The sequence below is a fragment of the Carettochelys insculpta genome, chromosome 21 (genome assembly GCF_033958435.1).
Source record: "Carettochelys insculpta isolate YL-2023 chromosome 21, ASM3395843v1, whole genome shotgun sequence".
In the NCBI taxonomy this organism is placed as follows: Eukaryota; Metazoa; Chordata; order Testudines; family Carettochelyidae; genus Carettochelys; species Carettochelys insculpta.
In genome coordinates this window covers 24,681,301-24,707,405 of record NC_134157.1, presented here as the reverse complement: position 1 = coordinate 24,707,405, position 26,105 = coordinate 24,681,301, and the positions used below count along the sequence as shown (strand labels likewise).

The 26,105-nt window shown below is 48.4% G+C and overlaps 1 protein-coding gene across 15 annotated transcripts in view; it reads right to left on the bottom strand.

The window, feature by feature from the left end:
• Window positions 1-289: 289 nt before the first annotated feature.
• The window catches only part of MVB12B (multivesicular body subunit 12B), a 108,934-nt gene continuing 83,118 nt past the window's right edge, over window positions 290-26,105 (bottom strand). For 5 of the 15 annotated variants that reach the window (XM_075015552.1, XM_075015546.1, XM_075015549.1 and 2 more), the window contains 3 exons: window positions 17,952-18,007; window positions 15,706-15,765; window positions 290-5,735 (listed from right to left, as the gene is read on the bottom strand). In XM_075015552.1, the coding sequence (XP_074871653.1) occupies window positions 5,649-5,735; window positions 15,706-15,765; window positions 17,952-18,007 (203 nt within the window). In that variant the 3' untranslated portion in view covers window positions 290-5,648. Of the gene's footprint in view, window positions 5,736-15,705; window positions 15,766-17,951; window positions 18,008-21,616; window positions 21,899-22,652; window positions 22,920-23,959; window positions 24,689-26,105 lie in introns of those variants that run through there. The other 10 variants (XR_012648353.1, XR_012648361.1, XR_012648354.1 and 7 more) reach the window with 8 other exon arrangements.

Below are 26,105 nucleotides of genomic sequence, written 5' to 3'. Positions count from 1 at the left end.
TTATATTCAAAAGGAGAAAATTATTTGCTTCTGACACAGTGGATTGTAAAAGTACCTGGTGCTTACAGAAATAGAGTGTTGCTACATTATCTCAGGGGGTTACAATTTTTACTGATTGAACAAATGTTCACTATTTGCCAACATATTCAGCACATCAAAGATGATGGGAGTTTTTGCAGCAGGAGTTAGCATACAATGAAAAACTCAAATAGAGTAATACTAAACCCCTAAGGACATATGAAGTTTCTTCCAGAATGTATTTTTCAAAAAACTATCCAGGAAGGCAAGCTGGTTAAAACAAATTTTTATTTAGCAAATTATATTAAGAATACAGACTAAGTTATCACACAATGAAACTTCCCTTTGTAAAATACAGGAGGGCGATCTAAAATAAATATAAAAAGTCATAACATTCATCAGATTAATGCACAGTAAATTCACTTCCAATATCCTAACAAGAACGCAGCATCTTAAAAACATTTTACAACCACATAAAAGGTTTTGCTTTCCCATTTCTGTGACATAACAACTAAAGTTGCTGCTGCTAAGAATTCTCTTCACAACAGACAACTAAGAAAAATTCAGCCAGCTTGGGTTCCCTGTATCAAATGAACACATTAAGTCACGCAGCATTGCGCTGCCCCGATCGACAGCTGTGTTTGACTTGTATGGCTCAGAATTACCAGTGCTGACGTGTGTCCTGTTATCTTCTCTCTTCATTGCCACATGGAGTGAGTGCAGCGTCTTGCAAGGGTTCTTCAAGGCTCGCAGGCTGAGGTAATAGTTAATGCAACAATACAAACACACCCTCTGCAGCGGGTGGAATTCAGACCTAAGCAGAGGACTCAGAGAAGACTTAGGCACCACTTACGTCCCATTTGAGCTATTTTGAGAACATGTAGACCTTCAGCACAGGGCAGATTCGGCCCTATGTGTGTGATGTGAAACTCATGGGGACAATAAACCCTGGAGGAGCGTCAGGAACAGGACCTGCCTCACCCCATGGAAAGCAGGAAATATCCTGCTCAGCAGCATGGGATGAGAATTCACCAGTAAACTATCACTCAAGGCCCTTGCACACGTTTGAAGGGGTAAAGCCAGTGGCAGGAGGCAGCCATCCTGCAAAGCTGTTTGTCCTCTGCTGCTCAGGGCAAGGGACTACAAATCCAATACCATTTGACTCAACAATGACTTTGATGTTATAAAAACTAATGTTTATGATGGTTATTCTTCATCTGCATTAGCTCTACAGCAGAGCAGCTCGGAGTTAGGCTCTCAGCCATGTCTATCCCTCACTCCCACCCATTATGGCACTTTCCAGCAAGATGGTGGCTCCGGCCGCAGCTGAACCAACCAGTCAGGATCCTGCTGCTGACTGCTGGTGAGAAGCCTGCCCAAGCTCTGAGGTGAGCAGACACTTGGAGTGGATACAGCTGCCGCGCCATGGGGCCACTGGAGCACATCTAGCCCCATAAGCAATTGGCACAGAAATGTAACTCATAGGCAGCGGAGTCTGAAGATGCAGGGCATGGGAGAGCTGGGCAGAAAGGAAGGGTGAAGGAGCATGGGGCAGAGGGAGCCAAACTGTGAAGTGGTGGCCTGAGGAGGCCCGGTTGGCTGCCTGTCTTCATCAATTTGGGGTTTGACAAATTCAGCAACTGGTGAAAACCCAAATAACCGAGCGCCATAGAATACTGACCTCCAGTCAGCACAGCGGGGCCATGACTGGCCCTACAAAGCACATGCTCAGAGTGACCAGCTGTCACAGGCCGAAGCCATAGAAGGAGGACTAGCACCAGTCTAATTCCACATGAATATGGCTGCAAGACAGGGGCAAGGTAACAGCTAACCAAACACACAAGCATCTACCACAATGTTCACAGGCTACGTTACTCTAGGACTAAGCCCTTCTCTCTATTACTACTACACGGGATTTCACAAGCTAGTTACCTGGCTGACCCAGGAACTACTGAACACATTACCTGCAGTTCTCCCTTTGCAATGGGCACGGCACTACTAATACCTCATCTGACTGACAGCAAACCCTGCATTCCCAGCACTGGCTTAGGGGCAGTGTGAGGAGACTCTAGGCTTATTTGGCAAATTAATGTTGTCCTTTCCCCAATGGCAGCTGCACCCTCCTTAGCATCTCTGAGGATAGACCTGGGGCATTGAAGACACGGAAGTTACAAGTAGGAGGAACCAGCCCGCCTCTTTTACATCCCCTCACCCCTTCTCCTGACAAGTCCACCAACCCCAGTCGCTTGTAGGTCCCTGCAGAGCAGCAAACATATGCCCACCCCTGGGACTGGGTGGGCCAATGCATGGGGTGTCAGACAAGCAATGGGAAATTCATGGCAGCTCCTTTATTTGCCAGTGGAGAGCAATAACCACTAGGAACCAGGGCCACCCTGCATGGAGGTATTTTCAATAACAAAATTACTGTTTGACAATTAAGATGTGCCTATTGAAATACCAATGTGATCCCTATTGGCCTCAGGTCTGTAGAGCCAGAGTGGGAAATTGCTTCATATCGAAAGAGTTCCAAAGGAAATCACCTGCACCCTTGTCAATCTGCTTATAGTCCAAAGCAATATTGTGAGCATGATCACTGCTTCCTGCTCTGCACGCTGAGCCCACTTGTCTAAGGAAAGATTCACAGCCATCTGAGTAGGCCTGAGAGCAACAGAGACTCTGACCAGCCATCCTGTCTCCTGAGCCACCAACCCCCATTTGCCTTACATGCTTGTGCAGGTCTTCAGCTGATGTGTCACTACCAAGCTGCACAAGAACACAAATGTGAAGCTCAAATGTTCGTTTTCAGTCTCTTGTTGCAGAGGCAGTCCTGAGACACTGTTTGGACTGGGAGCGGGCCGGAATGAAGCCTACACTGTACAAATACTTGTCCCACTTAGAGACCCCATCAACACCGGGAGCTATCCAGTATTCTGCCGACGAAAACTGAACTTTGCTCTCACTGAGCCGTTCACGTCAACTAGTTTCTACGAGAGCCGTGTTAGGGAGACGCCCTAAGTCACTCCTGCAAACAGGACATCAAAGCTTCAAATGTGCATTAACCAGCAGCCTCACCCTTCCAGCTGCACCAAAGCGGGGCGGCTTTTCTGGCTCCATCTGCTGAACGGAATGCTGCAGCCTCGGGCCGAGATTCCTGAGGCTGCTAAGGAAGCGCTCCCTGGCCCCAAGCATCGATCAGTGTTTGATAACCGCTGAGAGCGGCGCAGAGTAGCGCTGACTGACTGCCCTTAGCAGCCTCGGCTGCTCAGTGAAATGCATCTGCAATGGAGCTGCTGGGCCTGCCCTCCCCTGGAGCAAAGAGGAGCTGTCCACTGAGACAACAGCTCCTCACAGCAGACGCCACCATCTTCTGGTAGAGCTACAAGGCAGAACTGTGGACCGTGCTCTAGCTACCCTGGTATTAAATCAGATCTCCCAGTTCTCCAGTGTCTGTGTGTGTGGGGAGGGGCAGCTTTCTCTTACACTAACCCTCACCCTGATGCTCTGACACACATTGCAGAAAACCTTGACCTATCCATTCTAACATCCACAAAGCTGCCCTCCACCAAGGAGGCAACTACAGACTGCTGCTACAATGAGCAATGGAACAAATTACAGACAGCCAAGAGGCCAGAAACACCCAAGGTGGATGGCATGGACAAGCAAGTGCAGTGTGGCGTGACTCTGAACATGAAGTGACCCTGAGCAGAATGACCAGGCTGTGTATTAGACCCTCTGAGATGTTCCTTGGCTGATGTCGGCACGATCCACCCAGCCCCTGCACAGCGAGGCAGTAAAAGCTGGCTTTGCTCTCCTGCACCAGAGGCTTCTTGGAACTCTAGAAGAAAGGAGCCCCTCTGGGAATCACTTGGGCCTGTGCCAGATGCTGCTGAATATTACAGGCCTTGATTTTTGTGCTCAGACCTGACTATTTTATAACCCTATGTGCCCATTCTCCCAGCCCAGCGCTGGGCTCTCAGAGGCAGCTAGTGAAAGGGAGACTGGTCTGGTGAGCCAAGGCAAGGGCTTGGAATCGGGTTCTACCCAGAATGTTTGGGTGGTTTCCCCAGCAACACAATGCAGTGCTTTGAAACCAGAAATGGATCATTGGACAAGAAATATGTTACATATGTACAAATACAAAACACACAACCCAACAGTACAAAACCTACTCATAGTCAACATTTGCTTAGACGAGAGAATGTAGGAAAGTCAAAAGCAGCACAAAGCCGGTCTCAACAACCCAGCCCAGAGCTACAATACCAGCGTTTCTTACGGTGGCAGCTGCATTCTCATAGGGTAAGACAACCTGTCTTTGACACAACAGGAAGTTGCACACTTTAAACACTTACTTTTAAAAATAGCGCTTTGCTGCTGCAACGTAGCTTTGTTCCACAGCAGATGTGAAAAGCAGCACAGAGCTCAGACAAATGCTTCTAAATAACTTATTACAGCAAGAGACTTCACCAAGGTGTGCACTGGACTCCAGAGCGAGCCAGGGACTCCAGTCACAAGCATGCTGAGGCCAGGATGTAATGAATCACGCACTTGCCCAGTAGAACTATCTCAGCTTTGTGTGACATGGTCAGGCTTTAGCAGTTCCCGTCCCGTGTGAAGAAGTGTGCAGGGACAGGGCACACAAGTCTCTTCCATGGCAGCAGCTTGCAGGGGCACATGTTTGAAAACTGCCTAAGTAATGAGCAGATTCCAATGCCCGCTTCCTGGGCAGGTGCCATGGCACAGCTCCCGGTGGCTGGGAGAAGCTGGGATGGCATTGCAGAGCTCTGGCTGGCTTGCCATCCATACCCAGGTCAGAGAGAGCTAGTTAACATATGCCATGGCCCTCTACTTCCAGCAAGGGGCACACAGCTTCTTTGGGCCAGGCAGAGGTGCCTCTGAGGTCCCTGTGCTCTTCCTGCTATTCTCCTTTGCCAGCAACTTGAGACAGAGCCCTAAGTGGAACCAAACGAGTGATCCTGGCCACATGAGCTGAAAGTGACAACAAGCCATGAAGGCCTCTGGCATCTCCTGGCACAGAAGAGCTGTTGTGCCATCTGGACATGGAGAAGGCAGATGAACGGTTTGCCATCAGGGCATAGCTTGCTAACCAAAGGAGTCTGAAATGCCCCAGGGTGCTGACCTGATGGTTTTCTGACCCTGCACAAGCTGGAGAACCTTGCTGGACAGATTATGCTGCATTCCCAATGGGAACTGGTGCATTTCATGCTCTGCTGGCTAACGACTTTATTGTTAACCTAATCCTCAGTCCCTAGCAGAGCTCATTGCTGGGAATCCTCCTGCTTACGCGAGCTGGAGGCTCACGGCCTGCAGCATCTGACCTCCAGCCTGTTTCAGGAAGCACGCTGCAGGTGCTGTGCAGTAGGTAGAAGCCATTAGTCAAACTCCAAGGGATTCATGACCAGGAATCACCCTGGCAGGGCTGTCAGAGGAGAGCGCTGGACAGCCAGGGTTAAAAACACAGTCCAAATCGCAGACACAAGAGGCACAAGCCATGGGGGAGGCACGGGGAGGGAGGCACGGCGAGGCGTTACAAGCATCCTCTCGGCCAAGGAGAGCTCCAGCAGCCTCTGTCAGTAGTAACTGTGCACCTGCACTGCGCTGGCACTCGCTCCTCAGGACTGCGGTGTCTGCTGACATCTAGTGGGGCTGGGAGGCAGCCGGGCCGCAGCACTCTGCTCGGTCCTGAAGCTGTAGTCGTACTGGAGAGGGAGACAAAGAGAGACCAAGACAGGCATCACAACCGTGCAAGGGAGTGTGCCAAGGCCACCGGATGCGCACGGGAGCTGGAGAGCAGCCTGTGAGCCCTGGCCTCAGACCTGTCTTTCTCATCACCCGGTGCAGGGTGAAATGGGACCACACGACACCCCACCTCTCCCCTAGTGCAGTACCCAGAGCTGCTGGTGCAGAGGGACACCCAGTATCCAGGTGAGTGATGTGCCCTGGGTCACCACGCAAGCCCTCACTGGCCCTTGCTCAGAGCTTGTCCCAGCCTGGCCATGCCCTGCTCCCCCCAGTGCTGCCCAGCGCCCTGGCCAGAGGGGGCCACCACAGGATGCTGCCCAACAGCAGGCTAGTCCAGAGACCTCACACTTGTCGTCTCTTCAATTACACACCAGCCCTGTAAGCTGCAAGGAAGCAGGGGCGTGTGCCAAGCCCTGCGGATTCTTCCACTGTTGCTAACATTATAATTCAGGCCTGTATGAAGGAATCAAGTGAAAAGTAGTTCTCAAGATGTGGAAACAGAAGCTCTGCAGCACTTTCAAGAACTGGTCCATAGCCAAGCTCCCAGAGTAATGCTGGCATGGCCAGGGGGACGAGAATAAAGACTGTCAGTAGAAATGCAGGGAATTCCTTCCTCCACATCCTGTTGCGGCCTGTGCAGAGGTAAATGTGAACGTGTATCCATCACATAAAGCAGCCAGGGAGAAGTACTTCTCCCCTCTGCACGTCGATACACACACTTGCACCAGCTTAATTAAGCTGGTGTAAGAGAGATGCTGCCCTGTGAGCATACACACTTCTTTCACTCCGAGTGGCGTGTATGTCAGTTAGCTCAGATTGCTCTGCATCGATATAAAATAAATAGAAATAAAGCAGGTTTAAGCTGGAACACGAGCACGCCCATGGGAAATCCCACTGCCCATGAAGCCAGCACACTCTGCAGGGGGCCTGAGGGCTTGGCCACCGCCTTTCCCAGGCACAGGTGCAACCCTGGTTGGGCACCTGCTACAATGTGCAGGCATGGCAGAAAGGCTGCTTTCTGCTGACAGCTTCGCAGGCTATCCCAGTGCAGCCATTTCTGGGCAGCGGTTTGCTCAGGCACCCATAGTGACTGTTGACGGGGTTGCTTTGACTGGTAGGTGCTTGGCTGGGCACTGGTCTCCAGAGATGCTCTGCCTGCACAGACCAGATGGTGCTGCACTTCCTTGTCAAATATCCAGCTTCCAACAGCAAGAACAGCCACAGCCCAGGGCCTTTCCTGTGGACTTGCGGGTGGCAGGGATCCCCCAGTGAACCTCTGGTCATCAGCACCTCCCAGCCAGCGTTAACCCCAGGAATGCCCTGTGCCTGCCCATTAGAGCGCAGAGGTTTTCTCGCAGGGTAACACTGCCACCTTGTGGCAAAGCATAGTTCACACACGCCCGCCACAGCTACTTGGAGACTTGGAAGTGCTGTGTTATTTATTCTGTGGCATCTTTCAGCCCAGGATCTGTATGCAATTATAAGTTGATATTTGGCATAAGAACGATCATGCTTGTTGGACAGATGTGTAAGACGCAGCACAGAGTGTGTAAGAAATTGGCCCTAGGTCATGCGTGCAAGTGTTGGTTAGGATTACAACCCAGGAGTTCTGCCTGTCCTTCCCTCAGGCCTCGCTCTGGTCACCGGGGTCGTTCCTACATTCCTCTCCAAAGTAACCAAGCGAGTGGTTGATAAAGATGCCATTCCAGACCACTTAGTCCAGAGCAAATGCTCCTTTGTCTTTAGGCACCGCGTCACATAAGCTTACGCAGCCCTCCTCCTTCAACCAAAACACGTATGGAAGGAGGAGAAATGAAATCCTTTAAGATTTACACCAACCGGCCACTCTCCCTAATGTAGCCTCGGGCCTGACTAGAAAACACAACTCACGCAAAGTACACCCCTCGCTCAGCAGCATTGCTGCGAGAGCCATGCCAGTGTTGCTGCAGAGCAGAGGGTACTGACAGGGGCGACTGGAATCTGGCAATTCAATCCTTTCTCCCTGGGCTTCCTACTCTGACTTGGATGGGCGAGCTCAGCTGAGACAGTGCCACAGCATCCTCCTGCTCCAGGAAGCAGAGGGGTAATAGTCACTGAAACCATGATGCTGCAGCTCGGTTCCTCATGCCTGGCTCTGGAGTGTTTCCAGGTCAATCGTGCCTTTCATGCCCTCAGGTCAGAAGGACAGCAGGAGCCTGGATGAATAGTGGCTCCCCTTCCCTGGCACAGCCCCTCTGAGCGACTCAGGGAACTCTGCCCTTCAGGGAGGGCTGCTCCAGTGCACCTTCCCCACTCCCCACCCTGGGTAGAAAACACCTTGTATCCATGAGCTGCTGACCTCTGGTGAATGCACGCATGGAACCAGCATGGGACCTGCTGCCCTGGTGATGGGGCCTGGAAAATGTCATGGACACAGGCCTCTGGTGACTGACCCAGGCCTCTGCACGTGCCTCCTGACAGGCAGGATGTGTCTGAGGGTAGGAGACACCCCGGGTGGCCTAACAGAGGGGTACTTGGGAAAGGCCCAAAACCTTTGTACTCACAACCCCACCTCTACCTCCTAGGTGGTCAGCTGCTGGCAGCACTCAGCCAGGAAACCACGGGGCACAGGCTGAGGCAAATGGCTTTGGCCCTCTTTGGTCATCACATGCTGTCCACCAGCTTATGGCTACATGGCCAATTCCCCTCAGCCCAGGCAGCTACTCCGAGTCTGTATCTTGCAGCCCGTAGCTCTTCTCTTCCTCAAAAAAACAGCTTTCCAACGTGGACCTACCCGAGGCTGCCTCTTACTGTGCATTTGGACAGCACTGGGCTGGGCCCTGGGGCATGCTGGCCTGTCAGGAGACAACCAACATCTTCACTGGGAGACGGGGAGGAAGCAGCTCCCAAAGGCCACATTAAAATGCTGCTCCTGTGAGCTGCACAGAGGCAGCTGCTCCACCTAATTACAGCCCCGCACCTACACCCGCGTGCGTCCAGCAGCAGAGCCGCTCGCATCTACACACAAGGGGACGCTCTGGGACAGGGTGTTGCCGGGTTTGTGAAGCCGGGCATGCTCAGTGCTGGGGAACTGGCCCAGCTCCACTGAGCCCACTGCCTCGATCCCACCCCTCCCTCCCAGCTGCTACTCGTGGTCAGAAAGGCAGCATGCAGCCTGCTCCTCTGGGTCAAGGTCCCCTTAACAAGGTGAACTCAGAACTGGGGCACCAGGCCACAAGCCACCGGGGTGGGGGACACCTGGAGCTGCGGAGGGCTGCTAAGGGGCAAGCAGGATCCAGGGGCGCTCAGCCTCCTTTCTAGCTGTACTTGCTCGAAAGGCCAGTGTTCTGAGCATGGGGGAGGGTCTATGGCTCCTCCTATCCACAGCCACCAGCAATGCACCAGGCTGGGTGCTAAGAGGACACGGCTCATAGCTCAAAAAGCGAAGGGTACTTAAATCACCTCGACTGTCTGTCTGTGTCCTGCCCACTTCCCAGAGGTCTCCTGTGCACCTGCCTGGGCCTGTGCTGCTAGAGAGGGGAGCTGTTCACATCCCCTAGGCAAGGAAGCCAAGCCTGGCCCTGTCAGAGCTCATACTGGGCCAGCTCCTCCAGGCACAGTGAGCCACGCCAGTCGAGGGCAAAGGTGGGAGGAGAGTGCCTGTCATGGAGCTCCGAAGTGTCTCGCTGGGCTCTGAGGTTAGGCCAAGCCCAGGGGCTCAGCTGGCCAGAGCCTGGGATGTGCAGGCCTGCAGGGTGGCATGGACCCCCAATCAGACATGTCTGTTGGAGCCTGCAGTGCGCAGCACAGAGCTTGGAAGTGCCCGGTGGCTCCGCTGGCTGAAGGAGACCTAGGGCTTGTGCCAGAGCAGTCTGATTGCAAACAGCCTTCACCATGTCAGGGGACTGTAAGCCCCTCTAGGCAGGGCTCTCCTGGGTACAGCTGCTGTCTTTTGGACAAAGAAATCACAATCCTGGAGGCTTCAGGTAGGGATGGTGTATGTTCTATGCTTGCTTTGAGTCCAGCACTATGGGGCTCCAGCACCCATACCACCTCCTCACTACTCCACACCACCATCTCACTACTGATCTAATCCCAGAAGCCGCAAGTCTTTCTCTTCCTGCAATAAAAAATTACATCAGTAGATGGTGCTACGTGACCACAAATTACTTTGTGGCCAAACCTGCTGTTCTTTAGAGTTAACCTTTACAAAGAGCAGTTAAAAAGAAGGAAAACGAAACCATGCAATCCTGGACTAAGGAAATTTGCTCCCCAGGCAACTCAGAAAAGTAGTTAGATGCCTAAACCATAAGGAACTCCTGCCTCATTCACCTTATAAAGAAAGTGATCGATGGCACACAGCTCCCATATTCAAATGGTGCAAGGGAGGAGGTGTCAAGGAGTCGTCTTCTCCACGAAAGCTTTTTAATTGGCAAACATGTCTTCATTAATTTTACCTCAATGTCATGATGTCACAGCTAGCACTATCAGCCCCAAGCTAAATAAGCAATAAGCCTCATTTTTCAACACACAAACACATAAAGATGTCAGCTCAAACTGTTTACTAATTAACACTTAAAAAGACACAAATTAGATATGCGTGGCTAAGAGCAATTATAATCAAGACGAATTTCTCTAGTCATTTGGGAACTGAAAAAATGCCTAATTGCTGGAACCAATGTTTTAAAAACTGAAATCATGCCAGTTAGCAAATATGTTCATTTAAAGAACATTTCATGTGACTACACTCTGGAGAATTGACTACAAACAGGAGAACAAGGAAAAATATTTCTGGAGAAAATTAAGATTTTAAACTCTAGTAGATTTACAATTTCTTCATCAAAACGTTTGCAAACAGCAGTCTACAAACCCCTGTAGCAATTAAATGGTTAAATGAACAGCCTCCCTTGTCAATTTTAAAAGAATGATTAATATTAGATGCTCACATTACCAATTAGACTCTTGCTAGTCTTTTAGTTGAATGCCAAGTGGCAAACAGAATGGAGGATTCTGTTGAAAGCGTGCTCTGACACGGGTGGGGAGGCCGATGGCCCTGCTGTATTGTTAATGAGGTCACAGAACGGAGGCTTAAGGCAATGCTGAGCTGGCTGATATCATGCTCTATGATCTGTGGTGTCTGGGCGTGAGGGCTTCTTCCCGGCCCAACCCTGACACTCTCCTGTCCAGAAGAGGGTGGAACTGGTTGAGTCGTCACATGCTAGGGATTTGGTTACAAGTGTGTTACAGCACAGGCCTCGCTATGCTGGGCACATACAGGGCCTGGCAAACAAGCACAAAATCCTATCCTGGAGCTGAAGGTAGGAACAGGTTGCATGTAACCCTCCCTGCCTCTGCCCCCAGAAGGAAATGGTGCTCCAGCGATTAGGACACTCTGCTGGGCGGGGGCAGATCTGCACTGAATCTTGGCTTTGGCACTGGTTAGTGGCTGGCCTCGGACATAAGAACATAAGAACAGCCATACTGGGTCAGACCAAAGGTCCATCCAGCCCAGTATCCCGTCTGCCGACAGTGGCCAATGCCAGGTGCCCCAGAGAAGGAGAACAGAAGACAATGATCAAGTGACTTATCTCCTGCCATCCATCTCCTGCCCTTGTTCTGAAGGCCAGGGCACCATACTTTATCCCTGGCTAATAGCCATTTATGGACCTAACCTGCAAAAATTTATCAAGCTCTTTTTTAAACCCTAATAGAGTCCTGGCCTTCACAGCCTCCTCGGGCAAGGAGTTCCACAGGTTGACTGTGCGCTGTGTGAAGAAAAATTTCCTTTTATTAGTTTTGAACCTACTACCCATCAATTTAATTTGGTGTCCCCTAGTTCTTATATTATGGGAAAAGGTAAATAATTTTTCTATATTCACTTTCTCCACACCATTCATGATTTTATATACCTCTATCATATCGCCCCTCAATTGCCTCTTTTCCAAACTGAAAAGTCCCAGTCTCTCTAGCCTCTCCCCATATGGGACCCGTTCCAAGCCCCTAATCATCTTAGTCGCCCTTTTCTGAACCTTTTCTAATGCCAATATATCTTTTTTGAGGTGAGGAGACCACATCTGCACACAGTACTCAAGATGTGGGCGTACCATAGTTTTATATAGGGGAAGTATGATATCTTTTGTCTTATTATCGATCCCTTTTTTAATAATTCCTAACATCCTATTTGCTTTACTAACTGCCGCTGCACACTGCGTGGATGTCTTCAGAGAACTATCCACTATAACTCCAAGATCCCTTTCCTGATCTGTCGTAGCTAAATTTGACCCCATCATGTAGTACGTGTAATTTGGGTTATTTTTTCCAACATGCATTACCTTACACTTACCCACATTAAATTTCATTTGCCATTTTGCTGCCCAATCACTCAGTTTGCTGAGATCTTTTTTGTAGTTCTTCACAATCCCTTTTGGTTTTGACTGTCCTGAACAACTTGGTGTCATCTGCAAACTTTGCCACCTCACTGCTTACCTCATTTTCTAGATCATTGATGAACAAGTTGAACAGGATCGGTCCCAGGACTGACCCCTGGGGAACACCACTAGTTACCCTCCTCCATTGTGAAAATTTACCATTTATTCCAACCCTTTGTTTTCTGTCTTTTAACCAATTCCCGATCCATGAAAGGATCTTTCCTCCTATCCCATGACCGCCTAATTTACATAACTAGGTATATTATGTCCACTGGGTGCCCCTTGTCCGCATGTTTATTAACCCCTTCAAAGAATTCTAATAGATTAGTTACACACGACTTCCCTCTGCAGAAACCATGCTGACTTTTGCCCAACAATTTGTGCTCTTCTACGTGCCTGGCAATTTTATTCTTTACTAGTGTTTCTACTAATTTGCCTGGTACGGATGTTAGACTTATCGGTCTATAATTGCCAGGGTCTCCTCTAGAGCCTTTTTTAAATATTGGCGTTATACTGGCCGTCTTCCAGTCATTTGGTACCAAATCGCTCCTCCCAGCCTCTGACTTCTCTGAGTAGAATGTGAACTCCCTAGGGAAAGGGCTGGAAAACGTCATGGACACAAGCCTCTAGTGACTGACCCAGGCCTGTGCATGTGCCTCCTGACAGGCAGGATGTGTCTGAGGGCAGGAGACACCCAGCAGGGTCTGACAGCACAGCGGCCTCCTCATCCAGGTGGGAGTCTTGCAGTGCTCCCACAACAACGTCTCCTCCGAAGAGCTGACAGGCTTGTGTGTCTGCGTAAAGGAGGAGGCTGTTACCACAGCCTAGAGAATGGCTGGTACAGCTGGCACACGCCACTCTAGGGAATGAACAATCATTCCTGGAATTCTTCGGGAATATTTCTGCATGGCATGCAGCTCCAGGGAAAATGCTCTCTTACTGCTGCTGGAAATCTAGCAGGTTTGCTGTAATGGAGCTATTGCCTGCAAGGGAAATAAAGCTACACAGAAATTCACAATATTTATATGCACCTCCCTTTATATGCAGACAAGATGCTCCATCAAGGAATATGGGCTGCATAATTAAACTTTTCATTACTCTGAAACACATGCGGCCTGTGATGGGAGAAGGGGCTGCTGGGATGGAGAGCTCCCTCTCATTGCAGCACAAAAGGAGGAGGACAACCTGGCACATTTAATCGGCTTTTTAATCCCGTACTCTTTGGAACTGTGCTGCCAGGTCTGAGGCCTCTCCCCCAGCCCAGAACTTGCACATGGTGCTGGGGTTCAAACTCTAAAGTTGAAATCTAACATCTTCATAATCTGCCACTCTAGCAAGATGGACAAAACCTACTGACTAAACCATTCGTGCCCACAGCTCATCCTAGCAACAGATGTTGACAGTTCAGGCCCACATCCAGTGAACATAAGAACGGCCATACTGGGTCAGACCAAAGGTTCGTATAGCCCAGTATCCTGTCTGCCGACAGTAGCCAATGCCAGGTGTCCCAGAGGAGGTGAACTGAAGACAATGATCAAGGGATTTGTCTCCTGCCATCCATCTCCCATCTTTGACAAAAGGCTAGTCACCATAACCTTACCCCTTGCTAATAGCCATCTACGGACTTAACCTCCAAATATTTATCAAGCTCTTTTTTAAACTCTGTTAGAGTCCTGGCCTTCACAGTGTCCTCTGGGAAGGAGTTCCACAGGTTGACTGTGTGCTGTGTGAAAAAAAACTTTCTTTTATTAGTTTTGAACCTGCTACCCATTAATTTCATTTGGTGACCTCTGGTTCTTATATTATGGGAACAAGTAAATAACTTTTCTGTATTCACTTTCTCCACACCATTCATGATTTTATATACCTCTATCATATCGCCCCTCACTGTCCTCTTTCCTAGACTGAAAAGTCCCAGTCTCTCTAGCCTCTCCTCATATGGGACTCATTCCAAACCCTTAATCATTTTAGTTGCCCTTTTCTGAACCTTTTCTAACGCCAATATATCTCTTTTGAGGTGAGGAGACCACATCTGCATGCAGCACTCAAGATGTGGGCGTACCACAGTTTTATACAGGGGAAGTAAGCAGCAGCACTGGCACCAGTCAGGGTTTGCATAGACCAAGCTGGCCTTCCTTAAGTGGTCTTTGTGACACTATTAGATACTGTTCTGCTTTTCACCCAGGGTAAAGTTAATCTCAGTGTACCAGGCCCTGTGCACCAGTGATATCCCAGGTAGGCCCCCAAACAGGGACCATTGCTCTGCCATTTTTCACTAAGAAAGGCAAAATCTGCATTTTATAAGCAATCAGCATGCAAGTGCGCTGGATGAGTAGGTGACCGAGATGGTCCAGAAGATGAGCAAGGCTCTAGGATTTGAGCTGGCTCGCACCAGCAAATATTTCCATGGGGGAGATAAGACATGGGATACTCTAAGATATTCCATAGCCAGATTGCCTGGCTGCTAAATCCTGGTATGTGTTAGGGCAAGGAAATATTCACAGCCTGGATACAACACTCACACCTTAAACCTGCATAACTCGTTCCTGAAGATTTGTTAGCTTGTAAAATAGAGTCTTCCTTATTACGGAAATCAGCATGAGAATTCCCAACATCCCATAAAAAAGACCCGAGTAATAAACCACTGTGTTTTGTTGTAAAGTCACCTATAATCTGCATGTGACACTCCTTCCATTTTTATGACATACTACAAATCAAAAACAAAAGGAGTAGATAGTCAGATGAGTTTCTGTGCTGGCTGTGACAGTTTCAGAAATTTTGCTGTGCCACATTGCTTCACTTTGTCTTCATTCTAGCCAGCGTTCAGTACAGAACCTGGGAGCTGATAACACAAAAAGAAATCCCAAAGGAACATGGTTCTACCAGCTCCATCTTTAAGACAAATATTCCTCTCAAAGGAAGCTGCCTCTGAATACCTGACTGCTTAACATTCTGCAGCACAGCACATGCACACATTAATACACTGACTTAGGAAAACAGCAATTACACAAGGCAAGAAGTAGACAGACGATGGTTTGATTCCTGTCTCCTCTCTCGTTTGGAGGGTTCACATTCTCTAAAACCTCAGCATTTTCGTTCCTGGGAGCAAGTTACATTCACCATCAAACTGAAAAATTCTGCAGCAGTTTACGTGGTGCTGCTTAATTGAGTTCAATTGGTTCCTGAAATAAAAGAGGCAACTTCCTACAAAGAGTTCCCTGTTCAGGGACACATTTAGTTTGGTAATAAGCGAGAAAGGAAGGTTAAACAAGAGACACACAGGGAGTTAAATGGAGGGTGCAGATTTTGCTGTTAGAGTCAACAATGAAAACTTCTGGCACAAATCACAAAAGGCATTGCAGTTTTGAATGTACTGTTTGGCTGAACTTACTGTTGACTTTATCCATGAGCTGTGACCTGGCAAAACAATCTAAACTCTTCCCATATGGGAGGGAAACTTACAGCTACTTGAGCACAGATATGGCGGTGCCTGTGCTCAAAGTCTCACAGGGTCACTTACCTCCTTTTCGATTTCTGCCAGAGATTTGATTGTGATGCCCAAGAGATCGACTTGCTGCATCTAGGGGGGTGGGGGGAGAACAGAGAGATGCTGTTTAGCTTTAAAAATAATTCAGCAGGTTTATTCACTGGCACTGGAGAGTTAGAGGCGCCATCTATAAAATTGTGTGTAACCCTTTTCCCCATTACGCCAACACAGGGGCAGAAGGTAGCCCACAGGCAGTCACTATGATGCTTGCTTATCACTAATGAGCTTCTTCGCTAAGTTTACAGGGTCATTTCAAACTGGTACATCCCTCACTGTCTTCCTGTGGGGGGGAGGCACTACACCATGGGTTTTTGATGGTGACATAAAGAAGAGAGGCATTAGTTGTGGAAAAGCCTGACCACACTGACCATATGGTGGCAATGGTGTCACAAGAATCTCGAGGAAGGCTTAGCACACCCTAATGGCTCTCTGCATTTCTCCTAACAGTGGCAGATTCCTGCTCTCTGGGAACGCAGACGGAAGAGTATAACAATGCACACACAATTCTATCCAGAGAGCGACAGCTGCAAGGCCATCACAGTTTAGCTGGAGTTTCTATAACCACAAAACAAAAAGGAGGCAATGCCAGAAACAGGACGTGAAGAATGAGATACAGTCAACAGTCCTGTGTTTGCAGTAACAGCTACTTGTGCATTGATTTTTAAAGAGATATTGCTAGAGGCACTGGATGGATTAGGGGGATGGTAATGGGATGCAGAGCTTTTCTGCTCTGGATTACAGTCTTAAATTAGCACCAGGCAAGCAGTGCTCCAAAGGATCATCTATGAACTCCATTCCACAAAACCAACTGCCACGTTAAGCGCTAACCAGCACTCTGTGCCGACCTTCTCCGCAGACACACGCTGGGCTGGACAGAACCTGAGTCCTCTCCCTGCCCAGAAGAAGGCACAGGTCCGAGTTCAGAAACCACCGTGCAGGGTGGCATGGGAAGCTTTGCTGTCACTGCCTGGCCCTGCAGAGCCTCTGCTCACGCGCAGCCTGATACGCGCTCCCAAGCCCAGCAGGCAGTGCTCTGCACTGGGAACAGTCCCGCTTTGGTGTTGACAATCTCTCAAACCAGAGGGAAACATGAATCCTAAAAACATTTTTCTAGCCATGTTTCTCTTGCCTGGACCCCCATGGCCGTCCAGCTGCTGTATCATTAGGACATAACAACCTCTCTAAACTTTCTAGACTGGAATTAGTAAACAGGACAGCATAGCCTCTCACCACAGAAACTGGAATCCTGCCAGCGTAGCCATGGCAACCTAGCTATGTTGGGTCAGCTAAAGTTACTTGCACGCCACGTGCAAAATCACAAGCATTTTTCAAGATTAAGCCGCTTCCAGAGAGGTGGAAGCAATGCATGTTGTATTTCATTACAAGGGAGGCTCAGCCCAGGACCCCCTGCTTTCAATGCAGGCCCAGAACCATATTTCCACAATACCGCCACCAGCATGTCAGGCTCCTGGGAGAGTCGGGCCTGGCAGGTCTAGCAAAGATGTGGGTGCAGACAGGGAACTATTTTACTTGGGCTCAGGAGCAAAAAGCCAGGCCCACAATGGAATGTGAAGGGCTCTCACCAATGAACTGAAAAACTCTCATTTTAAAACAGCAAGTACGACCGTGTACTAGTTTGATCAAATGCTCCTGGCTGATGGCAGCCCTGCCACCTTTGCCCTGGCCATGCTCGAGGCCTCACCACAGCCTGGCACAGCTCTTAGCAGAGCTACAAATAGCGGGGATGAGAAGAACGCTGCACTATCTCAACAAGCATCTGCAGTTACCCCATCAGCTGCGGGTTCAGCTTCTGAGACCTGAAAGAACAGGGCCCCTGCTGTGCAGGGCAGGGACAAAAGAGATAACCTGGATTTGCAAAAGCAGGTATTTGCTTTTTCTGACTCATCCAGACACTCTTGGCGAAGTCAGGAATTCACTCACGAACACCTCTGTCTCTGCAGTGAGAAAGGTTTTGGCGAACAGAGGAATTTACTTTTAGAAAAGATCTGGTGAAACAATCTAAACGGTCCCACACACATCAAAGTACAGGGTTCTCAGGCGCATCCACAGTCACTACCATGAAGTTCGCTTTGGTGCAGGCAGCCAGCACCAGGACTATGCACCAGTTATGTCCCACAAGATTAGCTATTGCCCATGCCTTGCCAGAGCCCTCTGCATGAGGGTGAACTTTCTGCTAACAAACAACAGAGGTAACTTACCCCTTCAGGAGCACAGGCAAACTTATCTGAGATCATAAAAGGCACTCCATCCATGGCTGAAAAACACAGGTGAACAGAGAGTTGAAATCTTACACTGATATTCTGCTCTCCAATAACGGACTGCATTTTAAGGACATGCTATGTGTGACTCACATGGATATTTAGCAATAACATACCAGGGTGCAAATTCATCACAGCAGACCTGCCTATTATCTCTCCCAGTTGTACTGCCAGTTCAAAGTATGGGGAGGCAGTCAGGAATATTCATAACAACATCCCATATCATTCTGGATCTGGGCACAATTTTACAGACTGTTCTAGGAATTTGCTCCCACCTTGGTTGGGCTGTATACAGAACCAGACTCTCCAGCAGGACAGCGCCTGGAGTCCAAAGCAAATGCTGATGGCTGAAAAAGGCAGACTTCCATCTACCACTTGCTGTGTAATAATACTTTGAATATAAACTGTTACATTAAAAAAAGGAGAACAAGAAGAAGTCCTGTGGCACCTTGTAGACTAACATATATTTTGGAGCATAAGCTTTCGTGGGCAAAGATCAGTTTTGTCAGATGCATGAGAAAAAAAGGAGCCCTTGTGAAGCAGACCACAAGGAACCCAGCATTCCACAAGCAAACTGAAGGGATTAGTTTTGGAAACAGAGACTTGAAAATTTGTTTGCACTCCTGTAAAAAAATCATTCTGACACTAGAGACAAAATTCTTCAAGGTAAATGACCTTTCCTTACCAGTCGACTACTGGGAACAGTAGGCAGCAAATAACTCAATGGAGATATAATGCACTAAACACATTGTACCCTGGAAACAGATGCCAGTTAAATCACAGGGTATCCAAGACACCGGGGGTAGGTTAGCTGGGCAGTGCACATCCTGAAGTCACACTGCCCTGGCTTCTGGGTTTGCAGCACAACCTTGGGTACATGGTCTGCTTTGTGCATAGGCTTTGGCTCTTTTTTCTTTTAATCTTGGTTGTATTGTCACAGTCTTTGCAACCCCAAAGTAAGCTGTGAAAGGCACCAGAGCCCAGGTGAACTAGTTTATTTTTAGAACCTGCCTCTCTCAGCAACTCCCATATCTGAAAAGGGCACATTTCCAATGCAGCACACTGAGCCCTGAGTAGGCATTGCACGTGATTCACACCGTTTACTTGGTTCAATCCAGCCTCTTTTTAATTTCAGCTCTGAGAAAAGATGACACGACGATGCCCCCAAAACAAGTTTAATGCTTGCTGTGGCCTCTGTCTGAACCCTCAATGGGTTTTCTTTTGCACAGTGCTGAACCCAGAGCAGTGCTCCTTGGGCTCTGATTTGAAATGGCCACCACTCCTGCAGCTCTTTTGTGCATGTAAATTCAGCCAAGAGGGACGAGTTCAGGTTATGGCTGCAGGAAGATTTTCATCCTTTTAACATGCCCTTTATATACTTTTTTCTCTGACTATCTTACTCACATGGAAGCAGGGTGCTGTGTGGCAGCAATGCACAGCTACAGCGTTACACCAAACAAAATACACAGATGAGAAGCAGTGCCACAGAGCCAAGCAAGTTCTCAAACTTGTGGGATTAGCAGCACTTCTTACATGAGCAGGGCGCCACCTTGGTCAGCCAGACAATGGTTTTTGTTAAATAAATGACAGAAATAACCCCACGCTAGTCTGTCTGTGCCTTTAACACAGAAAAACAGCCACAGAAATGCATCAGTAACCTCCCTCAGTCTTTGAGACTGTAGTTAAAAAAAACCTGCTGATACACAGTACAGAGAAACCCAGCAGCTGAAAGGAAAGATGTGCCAAAGGCTCAGTAGCGCAATTAGCATTCTCCTAAACAAACGAGCTTCAACAGAGCTGTAATTAAGCAGGCCTGTAATTAAGTATATGCCCTTTATCATAACGATCATGCTTAAAAATGGCATGATGCATGGAAGTGTGTTATTAATGCTGTAATCCCAAAGTGAAAGCAGCATACATAGGAATCAGCGTGTCAGGCCCATCACTAGGCTGTTTGGAAAATACATTAAAGGGAAAAATCAGAAAACAATGAGTTCATTCAGCTGCTCTTTTCCTAGGCAGGCACTAGAAGTCAAGGGTTTGAAATACCCATTCAGGGGAATTTAAACAAATACAGCACTGAGCTGTCACCGCCTGTCCCTGCGCCAGTCCCGTACTAGGAGCAGGGCGGTAGTACAGGTTTTTTTCCCCTACAGGCCCTGTATCTGTGTTTAACACCAGCGTCACTGTGTGCAGAGCATGGGGACTCTCTGCCGAATGCACACAGTTTGGAACAGAATCAGAGCCCTGCCAGAAGCAGGCTGCTCTCTAACCAATCTCTGGGCATCTTTCCTGACAAACCAGAGGGCTCACAGCCGGTATCTTCAGCCACGCTTCACACCTGAGTATTGTGTTCTCTGCCAAAGTAAATGCTCCCAAGGGTCATCTCCACTGATCAGAAGAGTCCTGCACCTCACTCCCACCTGAGGATTTCAGTAGCTTGAACATTCACCCACAAAGTGCAGGTGGGACCATAACTGTTGCAACACGTGACACTTGGCAGAGGGTTTGGCACTACTTTTCCCAAGCCCAGTCTTGTGAGTGTTTGTAGCAATTTTCAGGGCATAAGCCCAAATTTCCTCACAGGAATCTGACTCTAATAACTACCAGGACATTTCAAGTTGGGATATTTGATTCCACCACAATAGTGTGTAACCCACACATCCAGGTGTGTGCCACTGCCCCATGGAGTAGCTCCTGGACCACTTATACAGAGAAAGAATGAGTCTTAGCTGAGCCCCAGCTTGATTTTAGCTCCAACTGGAGAGGCACCTGCACTACGTTCCAGAGGTCCCAGGTTTGAGTCCAACTCTGGGTAGTTACAAGTAAGTCATGTCCAGCTAAAGCTGCTCACATTCACTTTCTGCAGGCAAGAATTTTTGGGAAGCATTTTCCCCAACACACCCAGGGCAATACTACAGCCTAAATAATCATTAATGAAGCACAAGAAACTGGAGGGAGAGGAGGAGGCTGCTGGAATGTAGGTGTGAGACAGAATGGAGTCACTGAACGCACATCACCCTCCTGCCACCCTCTTCCCTTTCCCCAGCATGGTGCCCCTTACTGACCCTCAGCTAGTCCAGCAAACCCACCAGGCCCCTGGCAGTCAGACACTTGTGCACCAGCCACTGGCTTAGAATGTGGCAGATGGAATTGGTGGTTTCAGTCTTGTTTCCATTAAACTGACAAACGTCAGATGTGTTGCACTATCACCCTGGGACCTCCTGCCACCTGGGGCCAGACCCCACCCGCAGGACCCCTCTGGAGTAAGGCCATGCTCCACGAGTGGTTACACTGAGGTCAGTGGTGCTGCTCTGCACAATGAGATGTCAGTATAAGGTGGGGGTCAGGAGGCAGCCCTCAAGTGGTTTTTTACAGTTCAACATTAGCATGAGAGCGATGTTTCTGATAATGCACAGGGGACGGGGAGGGGTAAGTCAGAGCTGAAGTTAACTCCATAAGGACGTCATTGCCACACGACAGCCAAGCAGACACAGACAAGGGAACAGACTTCATGTGCATGCTGCAATCTGCTGAAGAGGCTCTGCGTGTCCGTACCCGGCCCCGGGGGCCATTCCCTCAGTGCAGCAGTAGACAACTCTGACCTGCAATTTGCTGGCAGCCCACTCATTTCATAATACAGTTACATGGAGTCTGAGAGGGGCTTTCAATTCTTTGTCCACTGCTCCAACACGGCTCTGAAAATAATCACACGCCGGACCCTTGGATTCGCTTGGCCTGGCAGTTTTCTGGAGCTCTTGGCAGGCCGGGTCAAGTGGAGGGGCTGCATTCCAATGGCCACTTTCCAAAGCTAGTGGCAGCTCCCAGGCCAAGCCCTGCCACGTTTGCTTTCATTCTGCCAGAGGAATGAGAGACCATCCTACTACCTGTGGGCAGTAAATGGAAACGACAACAATACAATAAACCCTTGATTTTACGCACCCCTATTTTGTGGACTTTGGGAACAACAAACATCTGCCAGCCCCCCTGTTGTTCCCCAAGTCCACTAAGTCACCCCTCTTCCATCCAAGAATGTACATAACCTGACTCACCAGAGCCGGAGCCACCGCGGCGGGAGAGGCTGCTGCTTCCAGCTGCTGCGGCTGGACCACTGCCAGAGCTGACATGCGCTCCTCCCACCGGAGTGGGATGCGTATGCGGGCAGCCTGCATTTGTGTGCTCGCCCCACCCCTGGTGGAAGGGGTGCATGGAAGCTCTGGCAGCAGCTCCAGTGGGTCTGGTGGCTCTGGTGAGTCACCGGCATTTATTTCATGGGGGGTGGGAGGGGCTGGGGGAGCCTGGCTGGGGATTGTCTAAGGCAGGGCACCCTGTAAACCCTTGTATTTAACAGGCTTTCAGGTTTAACTGACACCCTTTCCCCCACTAGTTCGTTAAATCGAGGGTTTACTGTAATGAAAAAGACTCATCTATAAAATGTCTACACTAAAACACAAATATCAATTAAAGTTATTAGTTGAGAGACTAATTACTAGGACCCAGATCCTGCAACTGTGGGGCTGGGACCCACTAGGGTATATCTGCACTGTTGCAGAATCAGGGCCTTTGAGATCTGTCACTTGATCTACAGCTTAGCATCACAACCACTGTAAACAGCCATGAGGAGGTGAGGCGTGTGCTGACCTGGTACAGGTTAGCAGCTTGCATGTGAGCGTCCATGAGTCAGTCATCAAGGGAACAACGAGGCTCTCTCTTGGCAGAATACAGCATTTCCACCTGGTTTCCAGGCGGCGCCAGCAGTTCTTTAACAATTGCACTGCCAGTGCCTGTGCAGCCCGCTAATTCTGGAGCAGTTTTTCTTCCTGCTGGTTGCAGGAAAAGCGTTCACTGGGAGCACCTGGTGTTTGACATGGCCAAGTAGGAAGACTGTGTCCATCATCTAGGTGACATCTTTGAGAAACCAAGATAAACCCTCACCCAAGTGCTCTGCCATGACACTCAGTAATCAGTGACCGACCGATGGGCAGACTGAACAGCAGAAATAACCAAACCAAGGTTTCCAGAAACCAAACCCATAAACCTTTATTTCTACAGCTGATGACTGATGGTGTTTGTCTGGAGGCCTCTCACAGTTACACTACTCTGTCCCTCCTCCCAGTGCTGGGTGCTAAATGCACGTGGAAAGAAAATGCCCCGACTAGTCCAAGGATCTCAGAAACTTGTACCAAGGCAGTGACTGACTGTGCAAGCCTTCCAGCTACAAGTGATGCTCAGCCCACATTTGCTGAAGAATCATGGCTTAGTCAGAGACCTCTCTCTTTTGGGAAAATGCTATGGACTATTTTTCAATAGGCAGGAAATCAAGAGGGATCTGCTGGAAATCAATTCTAAAGTCCATCAAGCTTTGACAGAGAATGGTGTCCTTTCTATGGGTTTAAAAAATATCCCAAAGAATCCTACAGCCTATACTGCCCCACGCAGAAGACCCACAGAAAGAGTATGACTCTCATCTCTGTTAAACTCTGTAGAACTTTACCATAAAGGTGTAAAGTTCAGAGTAATCTCCGAGATTTTAAATAATTTTGGGATTGTAACAATTTCATTACCTAAACAATAAACTTGAACAAGCCATGTGTACAGTGCCTGGAATAGTCTCTTTTCATCCACAAATATCCCAGCATCAGATTCCGGCATTTAGTACAGCCCCTCTCCCCTGACACACCTGACCTCTCAGTGCACCAGTACCAAGCTCACTCAGTGTCCCTGGATGATTCAGGCCTTCCCAGTTAGGCTGACAACACCCCCATCCTGGGATGGCTGTTTCCCTGATGGGACATGACTCCTGGCATTGGAGAGACCAGTGGTTTTCAGATACGGATCTCCAAACAGCCGTGTAAGAGCAATGAGACTTTTGGTTATTACTGACCACACAGGGATTGGAATGAGTGAACCCCCCACCAGACGTGCTTGAGACCAGGCTAGATGAATACCTGTCAGGGATGGTCTAGGTTTCCTTAGTCTCATCTCAGGGCGGAGGACCGGACTTAATGACTTCTCCAGGCCTAAATTTCTGATTCCATGATCTAGCAGCAATATGTCTCTCTCGGAGGTCACTCAATAACAAGTAGGACGTCTTCAGGTAACCCTCCTATTTGTGAGTCCATTGATGGCTGATCAGCTCCATTCTGGAGCTGCAGATCTTATCACAGAAGGGGCAGGTGTTGGTAGCTGTTGGACGGTAACGGGGCACGTTTTGATGCTCTTTTCTTCTTCTATGCCTCTCCTTGTATGCACTGCAGCGGGACCCCTCAAACTGTGCCACTCCCTCACAGATTCCTGTTCTCCACTGGGGTCACTATTGGGCAAGGTTCTCCCAAGTGTCGACACCGATGCTGCATTTTTTCATGCGTACTTTCAGTGTGTCCTTATATCCCTTTCGCTGGCCCTCAACGCTCCTCTGTCCTTCCTCCAACTTGGAAAATGGAATCCATTTTGGGAACATTCAGCTACTGTCTCCCTTGGCTTGCCCAGTCTTTGATCTGATAGGCATCAGGATTGTCTCTCTTCCTTTGCGAAATGGACAGGCACAATCTAACAGTTTTCCTTCTGACACAAAACACACAATGAAACCCAGTTCTCTGTGCAGAACATTGCAAATCAGGAGCCACTTGAGAAAAGAAACAGTCTCATGGTATCAAAAAACAGGGAATTTGAAATGCCTGGAGGGAAGGAAGGGAAAGTTGTTTCCTTCCCTCTGTGTATGTTGAAATGTTAAGGGAGATTAGAGAGGCTACCAAAATAAAACACTCAATAGTAATGGGGGATTTCAGTAATCCCCATATTGACTGGGAACATGTCACACCAGGATGAGATGCAGAAATAAGATTTCTTGATGCCGTTAATGACGGCTTCTTGGAGCAGCTGGTACGGGAACCCACAAGGGGAGAGGCAATTCTTGATTTAGTACTGAGTGGAGTGGAGGATCTGGTCCACGAGGTCACTATTACAGGATCGCTTAGTAATAGTGATCACAACATAATAATATTTAATATTCCTGTGGTGGGAAGAACACCTCAGCAGTCCAACACTCTGGCATTTAATTTCAAAAGGGGGAATTATGCTAAAATGAGGAGGTTAGTTAAACAGAAATTAAAAGCCAGAGTGACTAGAACAAAAACCCTGCAAGCTGCGTGGAAGCTTCTCGAAGACACTATAATAGAGGCCCAGCTTAAATGCTTACCCCAAATTAAAAAACATACTAAGACACCAAAAAAAGAGCCACCATGGGTTAACATCCATGTAAAACAAGCAGTGAGGGATAAAAAGGCATCTTTCAAGAAGTGGAAGGCAAATCCTAGTGAGGTAAATAGAAAGGAACATAAACACTACCAAATTAAGAATAAAACTGTAATAAGGAAAGCCAAAAAAGATTTTGCAGAACAGCTAGCCAAAAGCTCAAAAAGTAATAACAAAATGTTTTTTAAATACATCAGAAGCAGGAAGTCTGCTAAAAAACCAGTGGGTCCCCTAGATAAAAATACAAAAGGAGCAATCAAGGACAATAAAACCATTGCAGAGAGACTAAATGATTTCTTTGCTTCAGTCTTCACGGCTGAGCATGTTGGGGAGATTCCCAAACCTGCACCATTTTTTGTGGGAAATGAAATGAGGAACTGTCCCAGATCGAAGTGTCATTTGAGGAGGTTTTGGAACAAATAGATAACTTAATGTTAACAAATCACTGGAACTGGATAGCATTCATCCAAGGGTTCTGAAAGAACTCAAATGGGAAATTGCAGAGCTATGAACACTAGTTTGTAACCTGTCCTTTGGATCAGCTTCTGTACCTAAATGACTGGAAGAGCTAATGTGACACCAACATTTAAAAAGGGCTCTAGAGGTGACCCTGGCAATTACAGACTGGTAAGTTTAACGTCAGTTCTGGGCAAACTAGTTGAAACAATAGTAAAGAATAAAATTGTCAGGCACGTAGAAGAAGATAATTTGATGGGCAAAAGTCACCATGGTTTCTGCAGAGGGAAATCATGTCTTACTAACTGTTAGAGTTCTTTGAAGGGGTTAACAAACATGCAGACGGGAGATCCACTGGATATAGCATACTTAGATTTCCACAAA